The sequence below is a fragment of the Coffea arabica genome, chromosome 10e (genome assembly GCF_036785885.1).
Source record: "Coffea arabica cultivar ET-39 chromosome 10e, Coffea Arabica ET-39 HiFi, whole genome shotgun sequence".
Taxonomy (NCBI): Eukaryota; Viridiplantae; Streptophyta; class Magnoliopsida; order Gentianales; family Rubiaceae; genus Coffea; species Coffea arabica.
The window spans coordinates 47,443,378-47,463,029 of NC_092328.1; the positions used below are offsets into that span (position 1 = coordinate 47,443,378).

Below are 19,652 nucleotides of genomic sequence, written 5' to 3' on the forward strand. Positions count from 1 at the left end.
GGGAGAACTGATTGACAAACATACGACTGCTGGAGTCCTGCATTTTTTTTTATAACAAAGGTTATTACTATACATGATGGCTAAATTCATTGATTTGCTAAAACAAAAAAAAAAATTGAAAAAAGGACAAAAGAAAATCAGAAAGAAAACTATCAATACTTATCGAGTAAGTCGACTTGTGCCATGATATAAGATAATCCTAGTCGTTTAAATGCATGAACCCCACCATAATTTTAGTATTTGTACATGTAACTTTTTAGGATTCAATTAACGAAAACCTCGTATAAGCGTTATGAGTGACAGAATAAAATTAAATTAAGAAGTGTTTAGTGTAAAAAAGAAGACAGATGTGAATGTGAACGCGTAAAAGCCAATTTGACTGCACTGATTAGTGTAATCCTGCAGGCAATAATGACCTTTTAACATTACCTTGTACCTTACAAAGTTGAAAACCTTCTCTTGTTTTTATTACAAACCACACGAGTATTATAGGTTAATTGTGAAGTTATAAGGCCGAGTCAATAATAGAATCTTCAAAGAATTTGCGCATGCATGACTAATATAAGAAATCTTCAATAGCTGCAGCATTATCCTATTGACTTAATGGATTGGGGCTATCGTGGTTGATATGCTAGAGCATTGTTCTATGGGGCAGTTGAGCCTTGAGAAAGTGATCAGCACTTCCAGATTAGGTGTGGACATGCACTTTGTACTTAGATTTGACTCTAAATCATTTATATTCATGGTCATCTTCATATTATTATTATTACTTGCTCATTTTCTTGTTTACGAATTTTGGCCCTTAATCTAAATTCTTTTTTTTTTTGTAAAAATTACAAATTTATCGTTTTATTGGGGAGGATTTTTTTTTTTCAAGGGATGTTTCAACTTTTCAGGGGTGTGTTTGGATAAGAGATTATTTGGAAAAAATATTATTCGAAATAAAACTAGTATTTATTTTGTGATGTAATGTGTGCAAAATAAAAAGATGATTAAAAATTATATTTATGATGTAAATTGAATAATATTTTGAAATGTTTTTTTGCTAACCAAACGAACCTAATATGTTTTTAAGACATAGCAAAGTTTAATCGCAATGCATGTGGAATCTCAACTAGAGATTAGAGACAGGGACAAGCGAATTTTGATGACGCAAAAGCTTCTTCTACAAATAAAGAAAAAAAAAAGGAGAAAAGCTTATAATTTGTCTGGGGATATGGTTCTTTTGTAATGTAATAGATGACAAGAAGTGGCTGTAAGGGTCTGTTTGGTTGGAAGTAAAATATTTTTCTTGGGAAAATATTTTCCGTGGAAGTAATTTTCCATGAAAATCATTTCCCTTTCATCATTTTCAGGTGTTTGGTTAGCTTATTGAAAATATTTTCTTACTTCATTTTTCTGGTGTTTGTTTAACTTTTGAAATATTTTCACTTCTATCTCTATCTTTACTTTCTACACAGTATAACTACATACTTTTTCCCATGCAAAATAAGAAAATTTATCTCATTGTTTAACTTTAAAAAATTTTGGAGAAATGTATATATGAATAAAGAAGGGTAAAAAATAAAAAAGCCCCCTGTGGTAAACCTAATACACAGAAAAGCCTCCCGTGGTTTCAAAATATACAACACGACTCCTCATACTTTGAACTAAATTGTAAAGGTGACGGAATCCGTTAAACTTAACGGAAATGGTCAAAATGACCAAAATACCCTGATATAATTAAGCAAAAGACAGCTCAAAAAAATCATTTGTTTTATTTTCTAAATAGAGAGAATTGAGGGTTAAGGGGGTAGAATTGGTATATTTGATAAAAAATAGGTATAAAAAATTTTTTTTAGGTTCCAATAAGTCATTTCCGTTAAGTTTAACGGATTCCGTCACTTTTACAATTTAGTTCAAAGCATGAGATATCGTATTGTATATTTTGAAACTATAAGGGGCTTTTCTGTGTATTAGACTTACCACAGGGGGCTTTTTTATTTTTAACCCAATAAAAAATATCTCCTTAAGCAATAAACAAATTGCTGGTCATTTAGTGTCAAATATCAATCACATGCAATGCTTATTGTGACATATATCTTGCACTCTCACTGCTGAAAGTTTCTCTAGAAAAGAATGTCCCTATTATACATAATTAATTACTAGCATAGGATGAGCAGGATGAGGTTTTTTTTTATTTTAAATATATTAGGGGGAGGGTTGGGTGGTACGGGGGAGGGAGTGTAAGGAAGAGGTCTTGGGTTCGAGTCATCCTGTTTACACTAAAAAAAAAAAAAGAACATACTACAAGATGTTTTCAGTAAGTTTGGAACATACTACAGGCGAGATGCATGCATTTCGGAAAACAACTTCAATAAGTTTGGAAGGGAAATTGTTTTCCATAAGATGAGTGAAAATATTTTACATAGGAAAATGTTTTAAATAACTTTTGTGTAGAGGTGGCAAAATGGGCGGGATGGGCGGGATTTGCTTGGGTTTGTGATGGAACCGAGTCATATGGGTTTGGGTCCAACCTTACCCATATGTGTTTTGGGACTAACTTGGGCGGGATCACTTTGGGATGGGTTTAGATTGATCCCGCCCAATACCCAAATCTATTTTCTACATATTTTTTTTCCTTTAATTCATTTTTATTTTTTATATAATTTTAATATTTTTGATTTATTAAATTTTTTTTAGTTTTATTAAATAAACATGCAAGTGCTTTATACTCAGGATTCCCATAAAAAATTGGATTAACAAATAAAGGAAAAAATAGATATACAGTCATATTCCAACATATATCAAGATGACCAAGGTACTTAAGGTGTTGAATATTTATCCTCATCATTGTCCAAATATGACAGGTCTAAATTGACTGAAATGTTGAAAATTCTTGTGGATAATGACTAGGAAAACTACTAGATTATATTCTCTAGTATTACTATAAAAATTGTTAAAGATAATTTTTTAATCTAAGACTCCGTTTGGATTGGCTATTTTTTCAAAAAATAAGTTTTTCAAATACAATGTTACAGTAATATACAATAACTCAAAAAACATCCCATCCATATTAGTATATCAAATATTTCAAAAAAATTTTATAGTAAAAATTTTTCATATACACTGCTATAATAAAATATTTCAAAAATACCCCCCAAAAATAGCTAAACCAAACAGAGCCCTTGTTATTTGAGCCCAATGGGTACCCAAATATTTCCCAAGTATTCCCATCAATTAATGGGTACAATTGGGATTTGTCCCATTTTAAACCCAATATCAAAATCCAATACCCATCCCGCCCAAACTCCCCATGGGCATGGGTAACCCATTGGGACTTGGGACAAATTGCCACCTCTATCTTGGATATTCTGAAAAACAAAAGAAAAAGAAAAGGTGAAAATTGGTGGAGAGAAAGAGATGTTAACTGTGATCTTTTGGGTACAAAGGGATAGTTGACTACTTATGGACTGAAAATTCATTCGATGTTTGTTTAACAGTGCCCAGAACAAAAGAAAAAGAAAAAGTTATTACTGGTGGAGAGAGATAAACTACTAACTTTAACCTTTTAGGTGCAAAAGGGGTAATCGATTATTTATTTATGAGTAAATCTTATATACACTGATAGTGTATACATTATCATCGTTTAATTTATGACATATGTACAAAAACTGAATTTCAAATTCAAATTTTACATAATTGTCATTCATCCAACGCTGACTGTGTATATATTATTGTTGGTGTAGGAAAGATTAATCTTTTATTTTATAAAGGGAAAACTGAACTGAAATTTCATCCTAGTATTTGTTTAATGAGTGATTAAGAACTGACTAGTATAGCATGTTTACAAGTTGCACATTTTTAGCAGGTCTTTCTTTCTTTCTCTTTTTTTTTTCAGTTAAAACGTATCTTTAATATATTCTAATATTCGATTTGGCTAATGGGGGTTGGTTTCAGACGAACTACAGTTAATTTTAAAAAGTGTCTAAACGTAAAGATGCAGTAATTTATATTTATGCATATTTATATTAAATTGTGTTATGTAAAAATTAAGACGTTTAATGTTGCAGTTACAGCCATTTTTTCCTGATCCTTTGAAAAAAAAAAAAGATTCATTCTCTTCATAAAAAATAAGAGGTAGAATCAATAAAGATTTCTTTTTCGATCCATCTTGATGAATCACTTTTTTTTTTTTCGATTCATCTGTGTAATTAGGCTAGCGGGTGCCTATACCTAGCCTTAATGGGGTCTGCATATTCTTTCTAGCATTTCCAATTCTCCATCATGCATTTCAAACTTTTTTTATGTCCTCTCTAAATGTAGAAGTTGGACTTAGAATCTTTTGCCATTTTCAAGCTTGGCCTCCATGGATTTTCAGTTTTGGTGTATACTACCGTGTTATAAATTTGGCTATGCAGGAGTATTAAGCACGATATCTACAGGGTTTTGGCTTGACCGCCGTGTGGGCTCCAACAAGAATATGACCACGACAAGAAAATTCCCTTTTTTTCCCCCTTTTTCTAGTCAAAATCTCTTCTTTAGGCACGTTTTCACCGTCAGTCGAATATCTTGTTTCTTTTTCTTAAAAAGAGATTATGAAAGGGGGAAATGTTTAAGCTTTAAGGATGCATTTCATCCCAGATTCCCAAGTGATATCTTCTTTTAAGGGATCATCTCATGCAGGATCAGGGTTTTGTCGTCCAGGATCAACAGTTTCCATTTAGAATCCCAAGCAAGGAGATATATAACTAGGAAGTTAAAGTTCCTAACTAGTACCATAATTAAAAGGAAGTATATATAGTAGTGTTTTTATACAATTTGGAGTTCAATTCAATTTATTCATTTTGCAGAGCGAAAATTTTTACTCGAGTGGGAAATGCTAATAACAACTTGTGACTTTTGAGTATCTACTTACCCCCCCCCCCCCAAAAAAAACTCTATCCTAGGAGATTTCGAATAATGTATTTTCCCAGCGTAATAGTGCACTTGGATAGTAGATTATTTGACATAATTTTTGAAAAAAAATATTGTAGCATCTTTTTCGATATGATATGTGCGAGATAAAAAAATGATTAAAAAATATATTTATAATGCGAGCAAATAAATTTTGACAACTAATGCACTATTCAAACAAATATGTTAAGAGGCTATTCAAGGATTGACTTTCACCGACTTGCTACCATTTATCACGTTGCTTAGCAAGACCAGATACAAACAATTCTAGATTTATGCCCTATTTTGCAAAAATTACGCAATGTTAGATGGTCTAACAGAACGTGGCCACATGTTCAATTCTTCCATTTAGTAACTGCTCCTTTTATTTCCAATCATATAAGAATTGGTGGTTAAATTATTTCCATTTTAACCTTGCTTGAAAGTCCCTGAATTACATTTACACCCCTTCAACTTTACTAGTCATTTCAATCTTTTAAGAACTTGCAATGGCCAAAAGGGCATTCATGGAATAAAAATCCCATCTCACTCGTGACAATAATATTTTAGCTCTACCTGGACTGAATTATTACCAAAATCTCAAAACCCAGTGTGGTCAACGAAATTTTTTAAAATCTCGGGAGTGTTAGTGCAAGTGTCAAAGTCAATCTAGTAACATGATGGGATTTTAAAGAAGCGAATAATTGGGGTACAGCGTTAATCTCGATATTGATAATTTTAGAGACTTGCTGACCATAGTAATCCATGTTAAAAAAAAGGCCAAAATATATAATGACAAGAAGAGAATCTGGAGAATAGCTTATATAATATAATGGGAAATGGTGGAATTTGATTTCTCAACTGGCACGTGATACAATACAACCACTAGCTTTGGACTGGTGGCAAGGCTTGGTGGGGCGGAGGTTAAGATTTCAATTGCCACAATAAGTGGATCTTTTAAAAAATTCAGATAGGTGCCGTAGTGTGCCTGTTTGATCCGATGGTAGTTCAGTTCCTACCAGTTTTCATAGGTCCAGTTGGATCTCCGCTTAGATAGATTAGGATAGAGTTGGATATAGATAAAATAGCGACGAATGACAAAAAAAAAAAAAAAAAATCTCTCACGTGATACACAGCCAGTCAAAGGTCCCTACACCGATCAAGATTCAAGAAAATGGACCAGTACATTAGTTACACGATGAATGCCTAATTAACATGGTAAGCTAGAATCTTTAGGTTAACAATTTTTATTTTTTATTTTTTGTATAAATAGTTACCATGTCCATATTTTCTATAAGAATGTCAAATCTTTAATACTACTATCTTTGATTTATGTTTATTGGTACACGAATTTCAAGTATGTAGTTGAATAAACACCTTGTACTATTAACTTATATGATGTTATTATGCAATGTGAAGATGAATTACTTTTCTCATAGACATCATGTTAAAGTCAAGTCGGTCAACATAATCTACGTAAAAAGTCCAATCTACACTTATTGTTATCTCTATCACAGATGTTACATTTGTTTGTTAAGGATAATGAAGGTCAATTTTGAGACCTAACTCGGAGCATAAGCCTATAAGGCACTTCCAAACACTCGCACGACTTAACCCTCTCCTGAAGACTAACTAGAAAAAGCCAAAATGTGTGATGGTAACTAGCAAAAAAATAATAATAAAAAAGGAATAATTACAGAGAATAGATTGGCATATATGTTAAAACTAAAGAGTTTGTTTGAATAGGAGATTATTTAAAATATTATTTAGAATGATTAATGGACCATCATCCATCCCTATTTCTGGGACAGATCCCAAAAACGTGTTTATGATGAAAATAAATACTAATATTTTGCAAATAAGCCTCAATCCAAACAAACTCAAAGTATTTGCATACAGTTTCAAAAGTTGATTGCTGAGTGGGGACGAAAACATTAATTAAAAATAAAAATATTTGATCTGTGTGCAAAACTTGGGTTTCATGAGCAAAACCATTCGTCCCACGAAGTCAAAAAAGAGAAGTTGAAGTCCTTGGAAATACCTTAGAATCTTTACAGTTGAATTTGTGATTGGCCGGCCGGCACCACACATGGCACCAATTTCGTCCCTAAACGTTTGACAGTCAAACAATCCATAGAGCAATTTTATGAGTTGAAAAGTGAAAACACTTAAATGAGTTGGAAAATGCCAAACCCAATGACTAATACCACATACTCCCTCCATCCCGTTTTGTTAGAAACAACATACCATTGTGAAAGAAGTGCATTCTACCCCAAAAAAAAAAAAAAATTTGTAGTCAATTCTCAGCTAACTCGTTACTAGTGCATCAGCAGTGCAAGATAATTTAGTTGGTTCCTATCAAACTCCCCTTTTTTGACCCAAAAAAAAAAATTCATCCAATTTTATGCACAGTACAATTAATTTATGAATTTAGAAAGTTCAAATCTTAATCGTTAGTCCAATCTGAATTATCAATTTTGTTGAACCAGTCAAATGGGGCAATCAATCCCTTTAAAAACTTACTGTTTGGATTGCATTTTTCTGAATTTTTTATAGAAAAATTATTATAACGATTTGATATATATAATGTGAAAAGCTGATTGAAAAATGTGTTCACGTAAACGTAAAAATGTCCAAGCTTTAACCACGAACATGCAGAGCTTAATGTATAGCTTATGAAGGTTCTAAGTTGTGCTAAAACAACTAGTTGAAACGTTCTCTTCTATTTTCTTCCCACTTTCCTAATAGTAATAGAAAAAAAAATATAAAGGAAACGACCAGGTTAGAATTTAGATTATATATATAAAAAGAACAAATTTAAATTTACATTCATAATTATGATGTTAGAAAGAGCTAAGAACAACCAAACCGTTGACTGGTACACCTCAGTCAACCCAACAAGACAGCACAACACACCTACTCTTCTTCCTTGTAACATAAGATAGATTAAGACCCGTTAATGGCGGTTCATCTCCCTTTTGATCCTGTCCTCCTCTCCCTTCCCTTCTCAGTCGATTCAACCCACAAAAAATATCCACCCAGAAACCCAGAAAAATGAATCCAACCCTCCAAGCTGTATTAGCAGCCATGGCTACCTTCTTCGCAGTAACTGTTCTTTTCGGAGTTCTTATGGTAATCTGCAGAACCAGCTCGAAAAGACAGCGTCCTAATCCACCCCGATCTCGGGTCAGAACACTGGATACCCGGCCCAAGGCAGTGCCCACTAACAAACCGGAGTTTTCTTCTATTACTATAGGAGAAACTACAACCTTTGACCCGAGTTTGAACCCGGTTTCCATGGCGGAGCTCCTTCAAGCTACAGCGAACTTCTCTCCGGAGCTCATAGTCGGAGACGGGAGCTTCGGGTTGGTTTATAAAGCTAAGCTCTCCTCCGGTGTCGCTGTCGCCGTCAAGAAACTCGACGCCGATGCATTCCAGGGCTTCCGGGAGTTTCAGGCTGAAATGGAGACCCTGGGAAAGATCCACCACCCGAATATCGTTAAGATTCTCGGGTATTGCTCCACCGGTTCGGAGCGGATTTTAGTGTACGAGTATATCGAGAGGGGAAGTTTGGACCAATGGCTGTATGACACGTCGTGCCCGTCCGAGGATACCGATGACGTGGACGTGGAGCATTCAGTTTTCAGGTTGCCGTTATCTTGGGTAACGAGGATTAAGATTATCAGCGGAATTGCTAGGGGATTGGCTTATATGCATAATTTGGACACACCAATAATACACAGGGATATTAAGGCCAGTAATGTGCTATTAGACGCGAATTTCGAGGCACACATAGCTGACTTTGGATTGGCTAGAAGCATCGAGGGGTCCCACTCGCACGTATCGACTCAGGTGGCCGGCACGATGGGCTACATGCCGCCGGAATACCTTAGCGGCGCGACGACGGCAACGATGATGGGGGACGTTTATAGCTTTGGGGTACTGATGTTGGAAATTGTCACCGGGAGGCGGCCTAGTTTGCCCTTTCCGTGGGAAGATGGAAAGGAGATTAGGTTGATGGGATGGGTTAATACCATGGTGGCGCAAAAGCGGTACATGGAAATGGTGGATGGTAATATCCTAAAGGATGAGCTCAAGGAAAACGAGGTCATAGAAGTTTTTAGAATTGCTAAAATGTGTGCTACTGAGAATGGTAAAACTAGGCCAGCAATGAAGGAAGTTGCCCAAATGTTGGATGGAGTTTCTCCACAAAAATGAGCCCAGTGGCAGTTTGGAGGGGGTTTGATCAGATCTATCTTTTCTTTTTTGGTATTTTTGGTTTTACTCTGTCTTAGCTTTAGAACCCATGTTTGCTTGCGGCAAATTGAGGTGATCATGACAGGGATGTATAGCATACAGCTTATTATGCAACAGAGTGATAAGGGTTATCAGTACTTCGGCTGAAGAATTCCTCAGCTAAATGATTCAACATAGGAATTTAGAATAGGTCATCAGTACCATAAGTTGTGGTTAGTTTCTAGTTACAGAACCTGGGATGTCACAAATCCCTGTTTTCTGCAATGTGAGGTTCCAACTTCCAACTTCCAACTTCCAAGATCCAAGACTCCTGGAAGTTGAAACTCAAAGTAGTGTTAGGTAAACATGACTTTGTGGCAAAATTTGGTTCCTGTAATGCACAGCAGGAAGTATTTTGTGTAGAACCTCACAGGCGCATTTTGGCATAGAATGGTTCTTGTCACTGATCATTTAGTGACAATTCACGAGAGAGTTTGTGTACTTTCTATGATTAATTAATGTTGTGACGTACATGTTCTTGATTGGAAATTGGAAGGATTTCCCTTCATCATCATGTTGTTGTTCTTGTCTTTTGCATTAAGGGCCATCATTATGGGTGCAGGGAGGATGTGGGCATTTCATTAGTTTTTCCTTTTCTGGCTTTCCTCGTCTGTGGCATTAAATGGGAAGGGGGAGGGGGGGATTAGGATTCAGGACTGGCAAGAACTTGATCATCCTGATTAAGTCAGGAGGCTGCTGGCAAGTAATTCTCCATCCAGAACCTCTCTGTTCATTTCCAAATTGAGATGTTCACTTGCAAATTTACGTTTGTAGAATTTTGTTTGTTTAATGACTGGAAAATTCCTGGTCAGATCCAGGCAAATTGGAATATATGGATAGCGGTTTATTGATTGGTTACAGGAATCTCAGGTTTTCTTCTTTCTTTTTTTTTTTTTTAATAAAAGTTATTTTTATTAATAATGACAACTAATCCACAATGATGGGATTATAACTAACAGATCAGAATTAAGCAAATTTTATCAGTAACCCTTAAATAGTGGACTATAACATATTAATTAGACTGGTAGGGAGGTAAGTATAATTTTTTAAATTTTAGGGGAGCTCAGTGAAATTGTTAGAAACTTCAGGGGAGGTTTCTGAAATTATCCCTTTAAAGTATTTTGGCCATAAAGAGACGAAAAATTCAGCTGAGATACACCACCAATCGTGTGGACGGAAAAATAGAACTTCAGGTTGGATGATGCGTAATAGTGGCAACGACCGGAAACAATCAGTACATCCGTTGTAGTTTTATCACAGATTGTACCTTAATTAGTACTTCTGTTTCGCCTTCGTCCAGTGCTATTTTCTTGGCTCTGCGCCTTTTAAGTTAGCCTTTTCGACGGTCTAAAAAGGATTGCGGTGAAGCCCAATTATTACTTAACTTGGTTGACTTGCTTGGAAGGCGAATTTTTATTAAAACATGTTGGTTGGAATGGGATTTGTCCTCCGCGAACCTGTTTTTAACAGTGCGTCATCATTTCAATGTTTTAAAACTCGGATCGTTAATTGAATCGACGAGATGTTCAAGTTGAGATTCAATCGTTCAGATCGATTCAACTCTGGTTTAATGAATTTTTTTTAAAAAATAATTTATATAAATATATATGTACAAAAAAAGACATGCAATGGACTAATTTAAGATTTTATATGATAAAAAATTTAATATTTTCAAAGAACTTGGATTTTCACAATTAAAAATTTTAAATTATAAGTTGCAACAAATAAATTTCATTTCAATCTCAATTGTATCTACCAAAAAATAATCTTAAATCCAACCCAAAAATACCACAATATTCTAAAATTATACAAAATTCGCGTCAATGGGAATCAGACATTGTGAGTTTAAATTATTAATTCACATTTTTTGGATTTAGAGATTGCAACTTAAAAAAAAAGTTTGAAGTTTGGAGGAAGTCAGAAAAATAGAAAATAGAAATGCAAACTTGATAAGAGGCGAAAAATGAGAAGAAAGTGAGTGGATGTGACATTTAATAATTAGTCTTTAGGGTTAAGGAAAACCTATTTTTTATATATATATATTTTTTTTCAATTTAATAGACAAAAACAAAAAAATCGCATGTTCAACTATTCAATCCGGTTCGTACAGTTTTTACTGGTTTTTAAGTTCAGTCAACCCGAGGTATGAACCAAACTGGAACTATGATTGGTTCGCAGTCCGACTGGTCGAACTAGTCGGTCCGATCTGATTTTCAAAACAATGTATCATTTACTTTGAATGACACCACTTGCTACCTAAATTAAACTTAAATTTTTCTCTGTGATTGCCATCTCAACTTGCATCTTAAGTTCCATTTCGCTTCTCTAGCTAATCCCTTGTCAAATTGCAAAGCGTGTCTAGGATTAAAAGCTTACTTGCAAAATTCCACATATCCACATTTTGTTATGCTCCATTATTCAATTATCAAAATGAATAATTGAGCATTTGGTTGATGGAGTGCTCTTCTTTCGACGCAAAATGCCGCCATTTCGACCTATCCTCGGAACCCTAACACTAGACAATTGATGAATCAGTTGAGAAAACATCTACGAGTTTTTGCAGAATAATGTAAAATGTTATTCAGCTAAAAAAAGGAATTAAGACTATATATATATATATATATATATGTATGTATGTATATAGGTACATATTAGACCAGAATGACGTGACTAAAGAATTGATAAAAAAAATTGGGCTCGAATTTTATTGGACGCTACGCTAAGACACATTAGACCAGACTTAATTGGCCCAAATTCTAGGTTGAATCGAAAATGAGGTGTATTGTCGAAAAGTGAAACCAATTCCAAGGTGTTCCAGAGATCAGATCTCGGTTAGAGAATATTTTAATTGGAAAATCATCAAATTTTGTCTTGGTCAATATTGAATCTTGGCTCAAGATCAATACTAAAAGTAATCAAAATACTAAGATTGGTACTAATAATTATTAAATAATTACTAACACTGATTGAAAAAAGGGTCCTTCTTATCTTCTCTTCTGCAAATTCTCAAAATAAACTTGTCATGTTAAAAAAAAAAATTTAGATGGATGGAAATAGATGAAGAAATATTAAATCGTCCCATGTCGCGTTTGGAATTTTGACCTTGGAGATGAGGATTTTTAAAAAGAAAACAAATGACCAATAGACAGAAAAGATGAAAAGTGAAAGAAATGAGATGTTTTGTTGAAAATCTCGGAGATGAGGGTCTAAAAAAAATTAACATTGGACAGATCTTACTATCAAAATACAATCTTCATCCCACTTCCCGCATGGATCTGAATGGCACAGATAAAACCTAGACTTGTGGATCGTGAAAGACTTATGCATCATGAAAGACTAAATGCATTCTACCTTTGCCACGTTTGTCAAAGTCGAAATAATGCAGTCTTAGACACTAGGGTACATTTATGTTCGCAATATAATTTTGTTGCAATTTTTGAGAAATATAATGGCAATTGACTTGCTTTACATTAAGTCTTGCAAATTTCAAAACTCAAATGAATATATTTTGTAAGATCCGAATGGGAAACATATTGATTTCATGTAAAATAGCAATATTTTTAAGGGTTAATTCCACTTTGTCCCCCCAAACTTTGGATGATTACCCACTTTAGTCTTTAAACTTCAAAATGGGACACATAAGTCCCTAAACTTATAAATACCTCCCAATTAAGGAAAATTGTTAACAGAATCTTGAATGCCGTGATGGTCGAAGTGTCCCATTTTATAAGAGTTTAGGGATTTAAGTGTCCCAATTTATAAGTTTAGGGACTTAAGTGTCCCATTTTGAAATTTAGGGACTAAAGTTGGTAATCGTCCAAAGTTTGGGAGGACAAAGTCGAATTAACCCTATTTTTAATATGCCTTCTAGATTTAGAAATGTCAAAGAAGACAAAAAAATTTTGTATTATTTTTTTATGTGTCGTGAATTGCATCAACTAGAAATATTATAGTTGTGGAAAAAGATCAAAGAAGAGATGCGCCTAACGCACGGTCCTTTTGGAATAACAAGGTTAAAATTTACTCCAAATATAGATAATATAACAAGACATAACTGTATCCAACAGGTCAAGAAGGGACCTGTTCTAACATTGGATTATTTTATATGTTTTTTTTATTGTTTTATTGATTTTATGAATGTTGATTAGTTTTTCTTTGTTGATGTGTGTAGTGAGAATTTTGGGATGTTTTATGCTGAGAACAAGGCTTAGTTATTCTTGACATGTCTTTTTAGGGGTTGGCGATGCAAAGAACGTTGTGTGTGTGATTAAGGTCAAGTATGGTCAGGTCATTATGGTCTTTGTGATTGATGTCAAGAACTTCCAGCTCCATTTTCAGATAAAACATCTGTTATTTAACGATTATTCAAAAGAATTGCTATTTATAAAAAGCTCGAATCACCAAAAAAAATGATGCAAAATATTAGAAAAAATTACAAAAAAATGAATAATTGAGCATTTACTTGATGGAGAGTTCTTCTTCCGACTCGGAATACCATTCGGAATCCTGCCATTTCGACCTGTCCCCGGAACCTAACTCTTAGCAATTGATGAATCAGTTGAGAAAACATCAATGATTTTTTGCAAAATATTGTAAAATGGTATTCAGCCAAAAAATACCATTTTACAATATTTTGCAAAAAATCATAGGGGTATTTTGGGAACTTTAGTGATGAAACAGTAGTAAGTTCATCTTACCTTATAATGCTATCATAAAGCTCAATAAACTGACCAAAAATCACAAAGTAATAAATGCAGGAAAGTGTGAACTCTTTCATCTACTGGAAGTTCTTCTCATCTCCTCTCTCTCTCCCTCATTTTTTTCCCTTGGAAAATGATGGGTGGTACGAGCCTTGTAATGCAGTACGTTCTGTAATGTCATCTTCAACGTACCCCCAACCAACCCCACCTCATAATTCTGCAATATCAAGCAATTTGACTTCGGAATCAAGATTAACCAACTTACAAGAACTACGCAAATGATGAGACATGGATCAAGTGTTTATGCGATTCACCAAAAAAAAAAATGTGCTTATCTTTTACTGGAATTTAGAACAAAAAATAAAACTGTTTAAGCTTGGCAATGACATGTCTTGTCTTGATTTCTTCTTCTGGAGACGGTACCAGACCCTCATCAGCCATGACCTACATAAATAAATTCAAGCCCACAATTAAATAGAAAGAAACAAAGCAAAAAGTAGATGTTTTACATATCAAATTATTGCATTTGCCATGTTACCTGAAGCAGGGAAATTGACCAGTGGACCTCCACGGTCAAATCCCAACTAAAACGAAACCAGCTAAGAGCGCGTTAAGTGGATTAAATTCAGGGCAATATGGAGCCCAATAAGGACTGATGTGCAGCCTTGAATTGCACGTTAAAGGAGGATTTACACCCCTAACATCAATGGCTTCTTGATTGCGAACCCAAAAATCTCCTCCTTTATCACTGCAATAATTGGACTCAAATTCCATGCATAAGTAAAGGTGCAAAAGAGTCGAGTCGAATCCAATTTTAGCCTAATCAAATCGAATCTTCACTTACTTTTATCAAGCTCAAACTTCAGCTTGAGCTCGACGAGTTGCCAATCTAAAACTCAAGCTCAAGTTCGAGTTCGAGCTCGAAAAAATAAAAAATAATTATTTTATTTTTAAAAAATGAATAAAATAATATTTTTAGCAATAAATAATTAAAAATTAAGGATATATATGTAATTTTATTATTAAAAAAAAAAAATATATATACTTGAATTAACGAGCTTAATGTTTTGAACTCGAACTCAAATTTGATTTGACCAGCTCAAGCTTGACTCGATCTCGATATTGATCAAGCTCGAGTTAAGATACGAGCCATATTGAGTTCGAGTAAAGATTCGGCTCGTGAGCGGCTCAGTTCGTTTGCAGGCCTATCCATAAATAGGCAATCGATTCAACAATATGAAGAAAACACGGAAAATATCCCATTATTTTCTTCCGGATATTCAAGAAAAATAAGGATTGTGAGAGAAATGTTGGATGGAGAGAGAGAGAGAGAGAGGAGAAAAATCAGGTTCTTGGTTTAAAATATCCATCGGCGATTTTCAGGTTTTTTCTTGCATTTCAACTAAAGTTTCTAAACTACTCCCGTTTAGTTGGTTAATTAGAAGGCAGATTGGTTTTACATGGTGGTGTCGACGCGGAGTTCTTAATTGGAAGTGCAGCATAATTTAACGGATCAAATTGGTTAGAAATAAAAGTTAGAGACTAAATCAATACTAATAAAAAAAATTTAGGGACAAAATTGGCAATTTTTCCTTTGCATAATTAGACCTTGATTCAAAAGTTAGGCGTTAATCTTGGTGTAAGTGTATATAATGTTTACAATAGTAGATATATAATCAACTTGAGTTGTTGCAAAGTTAAAACCAGGCAATCTGAGCTTTCTATCTGAACAATCTTTTGCAATGTTTCTAGCAGATGCAAGCAGTGAACTCATATGTGGAAATAAATTGTCCCCTGATGTTGAAATTTTATCAAGATGAAAAGATGTGGCAACCACGTGGTCCATTGGAGTGCCTAGTCTCACTTTACTAAAAGACTTTATACGCTGCAGGCTATAAATTACTTTGCATTGTGTTGGCTAGGAAACTCAAAAACCAAATATGGCTTCGATTACCAGTTCTTTAAGCTCTCTACTTTTTCTAGCCACTTCTTCACTTTTGCTTCACAGCTCTTTTCATGTTACGAAAGCACAAACTTATCCACCCCTAGTGGAAGGACTTTCGTGGGATTTCTATGAATCTAGCTGCCCCAGTCTGGAATATGCCATCAGAAATCACCTCAGGCAAGTCTTCAATGATAGTATTGCCGTAGCTGCTGGCTTGCTTCGCCTTCACTTCCATGATTGTTTCGTTCAGGTTATACACCATCATTCCAAATAAACTTCATTTCATGATAAAACAGCATGTCGCCTGTTGCACGTAATAATGCAAATTAAATAACGCATCCAAATTCAAAATTAGCTTGCAATATATAAATTCGCATTCTCGTAAAACTATTAATATATGTATGTATAATCAAACCTCTTTTTTTCTTGTACAAACCGCCTTACAGTAGTTATCGCTCCTTTTTTTTCTAATTTTTTTTTACTAAAGCGATTTAAGAAACGACGAGGAAGAGGGATTTGAACTCTAGACTTTAATTCCTGACGTCTCAATTTTGCCCGTTAAATTAGGACCTTCTCGACAAGAGTTATCGCTTGATGTATCAAAACACGTACATACTTGAAGTAGAATTTACGTTCATTAGTAATGAACTAGCATATTCATCCCTAGTTTTTATCTGAGCTATGGACATGATATTATATATTGTTAACCTTTCAATCTTGCACTCTATATATATGCTCCAAATTCTTCATCCAACACACTGGAAAGCTTTTAGGTTTCTACTTATGATACTTTCTCAATTTGGAATTTGAGTTGATCTATGCAGGGTTGTGATGGTTCAGTGCTATTGGAAGGATCAACGAGCGGGCCGAGTGAGCAGGATGCGCCTCCCAATTTGTCATTGCAACCTGCAGCGTTCAAAACCATAAATGACCTTCGTGGAATTATAGAGAGCCAGTGTGGTAGAGTCGTGTCCTGCGCGGATATCACTGCCCTTGCTGCCCGGGATGCCGTTTACCTGGTAAGCCTATTTGGCATTGTTTGTGGCTACGTCGATTCGTTTTGTTAAAATAATACAATTTACAATATCTGCAAAATCTGTTGAACTAGTGAAAGATAGAGATGAAAACTTGAAAAAAAGCCGTAGTACAGAAAGAATTTGGGTTTTTAGTAAAAAAAAAAAAAACAATGTACTGAGATGTTTTTGGAATACTATTGTCATCAACCAAGTACTTTGTATTGATGAAACATAACTCAAGCAACCAAACTTCTGCTTTCATAACTCCAAAAGAGGGTGCAGTGTACTACCTGGTGAATTTTCTCCCTCTGGACCCCACATAGGCGCATGCGGTTGGATTTCTTCCTTGCTCCTTGGTCTTGTAGTAAGTTAATACACTGTTTTTCTACGTTGATTCCTGACTATTGTACTAGTTGTCCTTTTATAACGACTAAACACACCGGTCTATTTAGTCCAATAGATTAGGGCAAATCTATGATGGTTGAACAATAGAGGTTCATTAGCAAGTTCTAGTGAAATTATGAAATGAAAAAGACAAATTAAAGTCATCTTTTGTTGATAATCTAGATGTCCTCCACTTCAAGGATTTAATTTGTCATTATCATTCTACAATTGTTGACTTAATCTGAGTGCAGTCTGGTGGCCCTTATTATGATGTTCCACTGGGAAGAAGAGATGGACTCAGTTTTGCTACAAGAAATCAAACATTAGCCAATATTCCTTCACCAACACTCAACACAAGTGGCCTCTTGACCTCTTTTGCAACCAAGAATTTGAATGCCGCTGATCTTGTGGCTCTATCAGGTGGTCACACAATTGGGATTGGCCATTGCCCTTCGTTCACTAATAGACTCTATCCAACTCAAGATCCTGCCCTGGACAAAACCTTCGCCAACAACCTTTATGAGATTTGTCCCACATCAAATTCCACGAATGCTACTATGTTGGACATCAGAAGTCCAAATAATTTTGATAACAAATACTTTGTTGATCTCCTGAACCGGCAAGGACTCTTCACATCAGACCAAGACCTGTACACTGATAGCAGAACGACGGAAATCGTTACAAGTTTTGCTGTTGATCAAAACGTGTTTTTTGAGAAGTTTATTTATGCAATCACAAAGATGGGGCAGCTGAGCGTGTTGACTGGTACTGAAGGAGAAATTCGGGCAAATTGCTCGGTTACAAATTCAGATAGTTTGTTCCTTCCCCGGTCGGTGGAAAAGGAAGAAATTGGCTTGGCCAAGTGGTGAGCGGTCAAATTGCAGGAGAAAGAAAAAAGGAAATGTTTACATATAATAAAAGTCTAGCATGATATATGTGTTGGAATATTAAATCGATCCCAATAAATAGAAATTTCTATATTATTATTTAACAGTGTTTTAGTGAAATCGGGTTTCTAGTAATTTTATTAGAGTCAAGTTATAGTACTTTTAGTGTTTAGAAATTGGTAATTTATTAGATAATTTATTGTGGTTGTCAAGATTTGTTTACCAAATCATCTAATCTATAAATAGGGGTCATATTATTGTGATAAAATAAGAAGAGTGAAAGGGGGTCATATTATTGTGATGAAATGAGAAGAGTGAAGAGTGAATGTTTGATAGGTTTGTTATTATGGTGTGTGATTAATATATATTATTGGTATTATTTCATTGCGGATGTGAAGATAGAGATTGAAAAAAAAAAAGCTTGTCAAGTGAATTATGATTATTAAAATAACGAAGTGATGGGTTATCAATCAATTGATATCAAACTCTACGATGAAAACAATCTATCCAAAGACATGGAATATTGCAGCAACAAAAGCTTTTGAAGATGAAGAATTCAAAGTGATATTGCTAAAATTTGCAAGTGAGATTATTGATAGTGAATAGTGTTGTTGGTGATTTAAAAGAGGCAATATTGACATATTAAATCAAACCCAAAAAATAGAAGTTTGTATATTGTTAATTAACAGTGTTTTAGTCAAATCAAATTTTTAGTAATTTTATTGGAGTCAAATTATAGTAGTTTTAGTATTTAGAAATTGGTAATTTATTCGGTAATTTATTGTGGTTGTCAAAACTCATTCACTAAATAATCTAATCTATAAATAGGGGTTCGTATTATTGTGACCAATTAAGAAAAGTGAAGAGTAAAGCTTTGATAGGTTTATTATTATAGCGTGTGATTAGTATATTAGTGTCGGTACTATTCCTCTTCTCCCACATATATTACTATTATATATGTAAATTGCCTCCCCATATATATTGGTTCTATAAAATTTATCTCCTACAGCTTTTTGGTCAAATTTTTTGGATTCTACAATATGAAATCTTAACATTTCCTTCTCTCTCTCTCTCTCTCTTTTTTTTGGTCATTTTACATTTGTTAATTTACATTTTCCCTTAATTTCCTACAGACAATAAACTCTACGTAAAGATTATCCTTGTTTAATCAGGAAATGTCATCCACGGGATTAATATAATCTCTAGATTGACCTGTGGACGTGGGACAATTTGAATCTCACATGAACTAAGTGAAAAAATTGAACCAAAGCCAGGGAAATGGTTGAGTTGTTGCCGCAGCCAACTCAGTCGGTGGTAGTTGAATCATAATTCAATTGCTTGGTCTTTGTGATGGATGCATAATACGACACTGGTCCTAGGATTGGCTTGCCACGCAGGTGCAACGTGGTATCCTTACAGACAAGTTTCTTCGGTTTCGAATGAAGGAGAGGGGGACAAAAGTGCAAGAGAATGAGACTCTTTTTTATCGTTTATTTATGGTTCTTTCTTT

The 19,652-nt window shown here is 34.5% G+C and overlaps 2 protein-coding genes across 3 annotated transcripts; both read left to right on the forward strand.

Annotated features, from left to right (window-relative positions):
- The first annotated feature begins 7,086 nt into the window (after nt 1-7,086).
- On the forward strand, nt 7,087-18,176 carry LOC113711705 (peroxidase 12-like). Of its 2 annotated transcripts, XM_072068129.1 has the most exons (5): nt 7,087-7,100; nt 10,487-10,543; nt 15,919-16,105; nt 16,680-16,874; nt 17,507-18,176. In XM_072068129.1, exons 1-5 carry the CDS (start codon nt 7,087-7,089, stop codon nt 18,122-18,124), a joined length of 1,071 nt encoding a protein of 356 aa, XP_071924230.1. In that variant the 3' UTR covers nt 18,125-18,176. The 2 variants fall into 2 exon arrangements, with proteins under 2 accessions (XP_071924230.1, XP_027090675.2); XM_027234874.2 differs by lacking the exons at nt 7,087-7,100; nt 10,487-10,543 and having other exon boundaries at nt 15,851-16,105.
- Nucleotides 7,770-9,721, forward strand: LOC113711869 (leucine-rich repeat receptor protein kinase EMS1-like). The gene has a single exon (XM_027235099.2). It carries the CDS (start codon nt 7,969-7,971, stop codon nt 9,130-9,132), a length of 1,164 nt encoding a protein of 387 aa, XP_027090900.2. The 5' UTR covers nt 7,770-7,968; the 3' UTR covers nt 9,133-9,721.
- Nucleotides 18,177-19,652: the final 1,476 nt, after the last annotated feature.